Source organism: Rhamphochromis longiceps, linkage group LG20 (assembly GCF_057381845.1).
Source record: "Rhamphochromis longiceps isolate RC_006_pf linkage group LG20, R_longiceps_female_GT1.1, whole genome shotgun sequence".
NCBI classification, from domain to species: Eukaryota; Metazoa; Chordata; class Actinopteri; order Cichliformes; family Cichlidae; genus Rhamphochromis; species Rhamphochromis longiceps.
The window spans coordinates 38521347-38530062 of record NC_140576.1 but is presented as its reverse complement, the minus strand read 5'-3'; the positions used below and the strand labels follow the sequence as shown (position 1 = coordinate 38530062).

General features: G+C 47.9%; 1 protein-coding gene across 3 annotated transcripts in view; it reads left to right on the top strand.

Annotated features, from left to right (window-relative positions):
- The first annotated feature begins 811 nt into the window (after window positions 1-811).
- lama5 (laminin, alpha 5) overlaps window positions 812-8716 on the top strand; it is an 81164-nt gene continuing 73259 nt past the window's right edge. For all 3 annotated transcript variants that reach the window (XR_014909001.1, XM_085393155.1, XM_085393154.1), the window contains exons 1-2: window positions 812-1285; window positions 5771-5923. Coding sequence is in view for 2 of the 3 variants with exons in the window: in XM_085393155.1 (XP_085249281.1) it covers window positions 1019-1285; window positions 5771-5923 (420 nt within the window). In the remaining variant the exon portion in view is untranslated. The remainder of the gene's footprint in view (window positions 1286-5770; window positions 5924-8716) is intronic.

Genomic DNA, 8716 nt, shown 5'->3' with positions numbered 1-8716 from the left:
AGGTCACTGCACTAACAGAGCGCTCACGTAGGCGGAGCTCCAGGTTTGATTTGCAGGTCTCTGTGGATGCCAAACACAGACTAGCCAAATGTCTGAGAGACGCTGCCCCAGCTCCCAGGAGGCAGAGAGCAAGGAGGGCGGATTATAACCACAGAAGAAGAATGACACAGCCACGACAGAAGCTTCAGAGGTCCACAAGCACAGCTGCCTGCAGCTTTGACCTTTAACTAGGCTCCAGTGAACGGTCGCTCGCTCCGTTTTCAATCTGCGAATGGAGTTTGATCGGCGCTCATAAACAGATTTCAGCAACAGTTTTATTACCTGGGCAGGTAATTCCCTGGATCACGTGATGCAGCACACTGAGGAAAGACACTTTCTTCAAGTTCAAATTAAACTACTGCAAGTTAAAGTACTACACAGGTTAAAGTGCTCCGTCTCTGAGGCCTGCGCAGGTGTCATTCTCCATCAGCTGTTTCCTGTGTTCTGGTTGAGGTTGCACCTTTCAGTCTTACTAAATCACGTGTCTGTTTTTACACAACAATCAGTATTTTAATCAAAGATGTTTCATGTACACTCAGATCTGGACTCTGATTCGTGCTGCTAAAACCAGACCTCAGACATCAAACAGGTACATGGTTTATCTAACAAGAACTCATAAATTCGAGTCTTCAGCCACTAAAATCAGCTTCAGTTGGCCGCAGGCCTACGAGGAAGCTCTGCGCCCTCCTCCTCCTCTGGGGCCGGGCCAGAGATGGGGGTAGGGGAGGGTGAGGAGAGAGAGAGGGAGGGAGGGAGGGGGAGGACTGAGTGTTCCTGCTGGAGCGACTCTCGGAGAGGACAGAAAGCTGTGCGCTCCGCTCCAGGACTCAGCGCCTCCTCTTCCTCTCTGCGGCTTTTTCACTTCACGCGCTCCGGTCCCGCAGAAGCTTTGACCCCCCCCCCTCACAGCCTCGGTAACTTTCTAAGACTTCGCCACCCCGTCTCAAAGCTTGCTCCTGGAGTTTGTCGGGCAGGTGGGATGATGGTGAGCGGTCCTGCGCGGCTCTCGGAGCTGCTGTGGCTGCTTTTGGTGACCTGCTGCTGGCGCCTCGCCTCGGCCCAGGAGCTGCCCACCAACGGGGTGAACGGATACAGCCTCCACCCGCCCTACTTTAACCTGGCGGAGGGCACGAAGATCACCGCCACGGCGACCTGCGGGGAGGACGACACCGGCAGGAGCGTCCAGGACCTGTACTGCAAGCTGGTCGGGGGCCCGGTGTCCGGAGACCCGAGCCAGACCATCCAGGTGAGTCGCTGTGAGGTGTAGATCTGAAGCAGGTGCTCGTGGCGTCACTCTGAGTAGTTGCAGCACGCAGTGTGTGCGTATGTGTAATCATAAGGTATCGGCTTATGACTGAGTTTCTAAGCATCAGTGAGTGTAAGAGGGGAGAACCGTCCCGTGTAAGCGTGAGCAGCAGTCCCAGACTTCACCCGAGCTCACGTTTACTCTTTGTCTGTGTCAGCGGAGCTTTGCATGACTCACAGTTTAAAATAATCCTTCTTTATCTAAAACTGAGTCTGGTGGCAGCCCCTCACCCATCCTCTCAAGTTAGCTCCTCCCCTTTGCGGCCCCTCCACACTGAAGCCAAAAACCTTCTTTTAGCTGGTTTATCTTGTAATACAAAAATAGAGTACTAATAAGTAATAAACTGAGGACCTTTCACACTGACACATCAATCTCACACCAGCGAGTTCTGTAAGTTTAGCAGTGCGAAAATAATCAAATCCTGCAGTTTGTTCATGAATTACAGCGATTAGAGCAGCTGTAGGTGTTACAGGTTGTGGTATCAAGAAATTAGTTGGTTATATAAATATATGAGTATGCATAATATTTATTCATAGATACCTACACCCTAAGTTCCTGTTATTCATCTGAAAGAAACAGAATGAGTGTGTCGTTACAATGGTAACGCCAGGAGAGGCAGTATTAGTTCTGTGTTACATTAATGTTGTGAGGAAGTGGAAGAAGAGTGTGTCCTGTAGGGGGCAGTAAGAAAATGGATACTCATGTTCTGTACCTGCACTGAAAAGAAGGTTCAGTAAACCAGTTGCAACGATACTTCATTGTAAGTCTCAGTTATTGTATTTTTATTTTTTGAAGATGCAACACAGGTACTGCGCTGCAGTGGTTTGGATCATATCTATCTAATAGACTCCAGTTTGTGCATGTAAATGGAGAGTCCTCTTCACACACTGAGGTTAATTATGGAGTTCCACAGGGTTCAGTGCTAGGACCAATTCTGTTTACATTATACATGCTTCCCTTAGGCAGCATCATTAGAAGACATAGCATACATTTACACTGCTATGCAGATGACACCCAGCTCTATCTGTCCATGAAGCCAGATAACACACACCAATGAGTTAAACTGCAGGAATGTCTTAAAGACATAAAGACCTGGATGGCCGCTAACTTTCTGCTTCTTAATTCAGATCAAACTGAGCTTATTGTACTCGGCCCTCCTCAGAAGGGGTTGTCTGATGGTTGGGGTCTGCCTCCATCATTGTAGGGTCTTTACCTTACAGTAGAAAGCACTTTAAGGAACTGAGGTGATTCATCCAGGACTTCATGGTCCATATTTCCAGTTGTTTTATTTTCAGATGTGTGACGTGTGAAGTTCTCATGGAAACACAAAAGCAGAACCTGGATTTTCATGTTTCTAAAGAATAAACTTCCATAAAACCTGAAGTACAGAAATGAAGTAGCTGAGTTGTGGACGTGTCTCTGTAACCTGGTTCTTCTTCCTCGCTGAAGAGCAGAGGAGGTCGGCGGCATGCACAAAGCTGCTGCCAGCTCGTTATGTCACGCTCGGCTTCGTTGGCTCTACTTCGCCCTTCTTCTGATTTAAGGAAGCAGAGAGGTGTGTGTGTGTGTGTGTGTGTGTGTGTGTGTGTGTGTGTGTGTGTGTGTGTGTGTGAGTGAGAGTTTTTCATCAGTGCAAAGGCTCATGAACAGCATCAGCAGGTTAACCATTACAGCAGCTCTGCGGGTGATAACCTGCACACTCACTGCCCTCTCTCTCCCACCTGTCCCTGCATTCCTCACAGTGACTGACCCTTGTCGTCCAATCAGAGCAGGCTCGCCCGCCATCTTACCGCGAGATTATCGAGTTTGGGGGGGAAAAATAAAAATCAGCTCACGTTGAGTTTGCAGAAGTCAGGAGTGATGGCTGTTAGGCTCAGACTGAAGTTCACAGAGATCAGAGGTGGAGATAAAGGTGGAGGATGAGGAGAAAGAATGAAAGCAGCAGAGCAGAGAAACCTGCAGCCTGAGGCACATTCCTCCGTGGGGGGCGGGGGGGCACAGGAAGACCTCATTTTACAGTTTACTGCCTGAATTCAGCTGCTGTTTGTCCTCCTCCACACTGAGTACTTATGCAGCTCGTCCTGATCCTCGGACACTGCTGCAGGAACAACGTTCCCCAAAAATGTGGTCGAGGGCTGCTGGCCTGAGAGGGCGGGGCCTCTAAGCCAGGTCGCTCCACTGTCTCTCACACACACACACACACACAATGTGTCCCGACAGCACGATGTGGGAGTGTTTTTATTCATTAAATGTGCAGGAGGTGTACGAGGCGGCGAGCACGCTCTAGTGAGCAGAGACGGAGACACAGCAGCGCTCAGTCAGAGACGTGTGAGGGGAGAAGTTTAGTGTTCAGGAAGAAAAGATGCTTAAACCTTACTTTGGGCCAAAGGGTCGGCAGGAGAGTGACTCCGTGCAGGTTTTCAGTTAGACAATGCGTGTTGGCAAAAAACAGATCACATCATTGTGCTCAGCTGAAGTTTCATGATTGATCCACAGCTCTCTGTGTCGCATCAGCAGCTGCTGGTTTTCTGGCTTCTAATGACAAATAAAGCCACGAGGCAGAGGCCGGCGTGTGAGCAGATCTGAGACCTGCAGCAGAGCGTGCTGTTGACCGAAAGCTAACGGCGCTCTGGTGTCACAGCTCAGCTCTAACAGCTCATCAAACAGTGGGGGATGGTTTGAGCCACAGAGACGTGACCTCTGACCTCAGGGACCTGCTGTGATAACGGCCCCTGACCTGGGTTTTTGTTCAGGTCGGCACTTGTTGAGTTTATGCTAATGCTTACTTTGGGCCAAACGGCCGAGCGGACCACCAGGACAGAAACGGGGACTCGAAGTGGGTGTCACGTCTGCAGCGGGCGTGTGCACTGTGGAGCTACCTGCAGCCGGCCCCCACCTAAACCCACCACCGTGCTGTATTAACCTTACATTATGCGTGCTTGGTCGTTGCTCCGGCTAATGGTGTGCTGGAAAGGCCCAAAATAATCCAGCAGGCAAAGCGTTTAGAACACGAGTTAATGCGCAAAACCTCCCAGAAACAGGAAATATGAATGAAAAGGAAAAACAGAATCACGGTTAAGGCTGCCACGATTAGTCGACTATCAGAATCAACGACTAATTTAATAGTCGACGCGTCGTTTGAAGCTTTGTAAGATCCCAAAAGTCGCAGGAATAAGTAGCAGGATTTAAGAGTGTAATAACGGACTGAAACAGAAGATGGCAGCACTGCATGTTCAAGGATGCCGTTAAACCCCGAAGAAGAAGAAGAAGAAGCTGTGTCCGGTATCGTAGCTGTGTCCAAATTCAGGAACCGCATCCTCCTGAGGCCGCATTTGTAGGCCGACTACGTTACAGCGACACGACGAAGACGGTCCATTCGAATTCGAAGACTCCGACAAATGCGGTCTTTATTTCCCCAGATTTGAAGGATGGGTCGGGTGTATACTTCGAGGCCCAACCTATCCCAGAATTCATAGCGCAGCCCAGCTCAGTTTCCAACAATGGCGGCAGCTAGTTAGTTTGAATATTATTCTTATTATTCTTTCTGGGTCACAAAAAAAAAAATAATTTCCCCCAGGGATCAATAAAGTATTCTGATTCTGATTCTGATTCTGAAAATAAACGTTTAACATATTTTCAGGCGAGAATGTAGCTGTGTAAACCTCAAATATCTGCTCAGTTTATCAAGACACCGCATATTTTCAAAAGCGCTCCGACGTTTTCGGAGACGTCTGTTACCCACTAGCTCGATAGCGAGCCGGGGGCTAGGCTCACTAGAGCCGTGAGAACACCGGACTCCCGGCAAATCGTTTTCAAACCCACCGCCGTCTTTCGCTACTCAGGTTAAACATATAAGTCACTTAGATAACTTAAAATGTTATTGTTTGGCTTTTTTTAGTATTTTATTTGTTCCTGAGTAAATCGGTTTGGCTGAGATTAAAGTTATAGTTTTTACACAGCTGAGTAAACGTCAAGCAGACAGCTGATTATCAGAAGTGTGAGATGCTCCAGAATATACTCCGGTGTCCTGTTATATCTTAGATAGCAAGGAGTTTATTAAACTTCACCGAAACAATCTGCAAATTTCATTAAAATTTAATAAACTATCATCTTGTCTTTATTTTTAGTTAGCACAGACCTTAAACACTTAAAGCTGTAAGCTAATGATAGTTATATAAGAGCAGATGCTGCTGGTGCAATAAGCTGTCGTTTTACGTCCAATGGATGATGATCTGATTAGTCGACTATCAGAATAATCGTTTGTGGCAGCTCTATGTCACGGTGCTGTTCTGGAGCAGCCGTGACCCCACCATGAGGAACGCTGCTGTCCTGTCATCAGCCGAAGAGGCGCTTTGAGACGCTTCATGGGCAGATGTTCCCCAAACAGCTGGTGTAACAGGATGATTGATTTCTGTTTCTTCTCAGGGGCAGTACTGCGACATCTGCAGCCAGGGCCACAGCGACCGCGCCCATCCCATCACCAACGCCATCGACGGGACGGAGCGATGGTGGCAGAGCCCGCCGCTGTCCCGCAGCACTGAGTTCAACGAGGTGAACGTCACGCTGGACCTCGGACAGGTAGGTCTGCTCCCTGTGTCGGCTGCTCTCCTTCTTCTTCTGTGGTGCCGAACGTTTCCAGAGCTCTGTCCTCTGTCCTCAGGAGAGCTGCAACGTTTCAGTTCCCGCGGGAATTTTGAGTAGCGTGTGGGGTTAGGATGGATCAGATTGTGAGATTATTCCAAAGTGGTTTTTAAAAGTCTGTCTGAGCTTGTTGGAGCGATGCAGGAATGACATATTTGATCTGTACCGTTTCAACATCTTCGACGATCATTTGAAATCATCTGAATGAACGACAGAAAGAGAAGGACAGAGGGAGGCGGCGGCGCCCGATATCGATGTGGAGGGTTTGTAGAAGTCACCTTCTACCTGCAAACATTAATCATCCTCACACAGGAAGGTTTTGTGACTTCGCTGCCATCTTGGCTCAGTGTGAACTGAGGATGGCGCTCTAAAATGAGCTGAGGAGCGTCATCGTGCTACCGTTTTTATAGACAAAGACATTTGAACATAAGACAACAAAAGGAGGGTCAAACAAAAAGAAAGGAGGGGACTGACATACACAAGGTCACAACTCAGACTCGTGTTATTACCACACGGCTTCAGACTGAGGACAGTCTCAAGTCGCTCCTGCCTCGCTGCTTTAATTCAAACAAAGTGAATTGTGGGTAGTTGTGTTCAGTGTTATTAGCAAAGCTGAAGTCCACATCAAAGATGATTAAAAGTGTGATTAAATCCACACTCCTGTAGAGCTGTAAACAAATGAACTTCATCATTTCAGCTTCTGTTCAGTTTAAATATTTTACCGACTCATGTCTGAAAAAGGTCATAAAAACATAAAAACTGTGATTCTGATGTTTGGGTGCTGCGCAGCCTGTTTGTGCTGGTTTTCCTTCCTTCGTTGTCTTTATGTCTCAGCGTGTTTTTGCATGTGACACGTCTGTTAATGACAAACGTACGAACAAACCACTGAAACCTGCAGCTCTTATGTTTAGTCGGGAGGTGATTCTGGCCGCGGATCGGCGGTGTTTGCTGGGAGAGCGAGCGGAGGGGGAGGGACTTCAGGTTCTACTTTTGTCCTGAAAGAACGTAGGTGGGCGCTGTGTGTGTGTGTGTGTGTGTGTGTGCCCATCTAACCCCCCACCTGAATAAAGGAGAGAGGAATGTGAGGCAGCCTGTCTGAACCCGCAGAGCTGCCTCTCCTCTGTGTGTGTGTGTGTGTGTGTGTGTGTGTGTGTGTGTGTGTGTGTGTGTGTGTGTGTTCAGTGAAATGGTGAAATCCTGATCTCGAGCTCCATGCAGGCAGAAATGTATACGGTCACATCTTCCTCCTTCACTTCTCTCTCTCACATAGCCCAGACTCCTGTTATCTCTGCTTCCCTATCTTTTGTATTCTGCTCTTCCTCCTCGTTGACACCCTCCTCTTCCTCCTTATCTCTCCCTCTAATAGAGAAACCAGACTCTGGCGGTCCTACCAGGGCTGCCAGACATGTATTGCAGACCATCGTCTACATGTTGTAGCTGTCACAGTGATGCTGCTATAGAAACAGGTAGAAAGAGCCCGGCTGCTCATCAGCTTGTTACCTGTTGGAGGTCAGGCTCTGGCTGCTGGACTGGAGTCTGCTCAGCTTTAACATCACTCTGGGTTCTTGGCTAGCTTAGTGTTAGCATGCTGTCTGTACAGATGTTAGCAGTGTAATACAGATGTTTGTGTCCTGGATGCAGTTTGCACTTCACCGCTGCGCTCTTGTCCTGTTATTGTCCCTGTTCAATAAAAATAAAAGTAATGTCCATATCTGCACTGTTTCAAAACTGTATCACTGTACACGCCAACATTTTCCTCCTGGCACTACAATCAGCTGACTGAAAACACGTGGATGTTCGTAGCTCTCTGTCGTAAGACGGGGACGTTTTCGTCACTCCACCGGGCGGTTGGGTGGGCCGGCAGCGGGGACCCCGACTTTGTGAACACTATAACTTGAGAACAGCAATGTAGGATTTTGAAGTTGATACCATAGGTGCACGTACTGAAAATCTCGGGTGGATTTGACCTCATGACCTTAGCTCATGTTTAAGTCGAGTTTCCTGAAGATGTGGTCCCTCAAAATGGAAGTTACTGATTATTTTCACACTAATATACTGACGGGCGTCGCCCTCAGCCCGGCGTGCAGGTAACTGAGAGACCTTTGTAACACGAGTCACAACATAATTGTAACTGTAATGTAATTACTGGTATATCCCTGTGTTATGGAAAATGAAAACACCACGTCCACAGAAAGCCAACAGGTTTCACTCGGTGCTGTAAAGGAGGAAAAAGGGAAGGATGATCATAAATACTCAGGTTTAAGGCCTTCCTGTCATATCTGTAACACATGAATCCACCTCTGTGCATGTCTCAGGCTGAGGAGGAGGAGGAGATGAAGAGCACTGACAGCTACTCAATGAACTGTAGGAAGAATGTGATTCACTGCATGAGCTCATACTTCACCATCAGTCACAGCTGTCTGTGTTTTGTACACAGTGGGATGTTACAGTGTACAGTCACTCTGGACAGGTGTGTGTGTCTGCGCGCGTGTGCGAGTGTGTCTTCATTCCTCATATGTGTGGCAGTGGAATGTTTATTACAGGTAAAAACAGGAAGATGGAAAAAACCTAATAATAGACCCATGAATACAGTTTGAAATAAAACTCCCAGAGAGGGAGGAGGAGGAGGAGGAGGAAAGGAGGTGAAAATGGAGGTTAACAGGATGAAGGAGGTGAAGGCATAGAAAGAGGAGGAGATGGCAGAGGAAGGAGCTCGAGTGTTTCGATAAA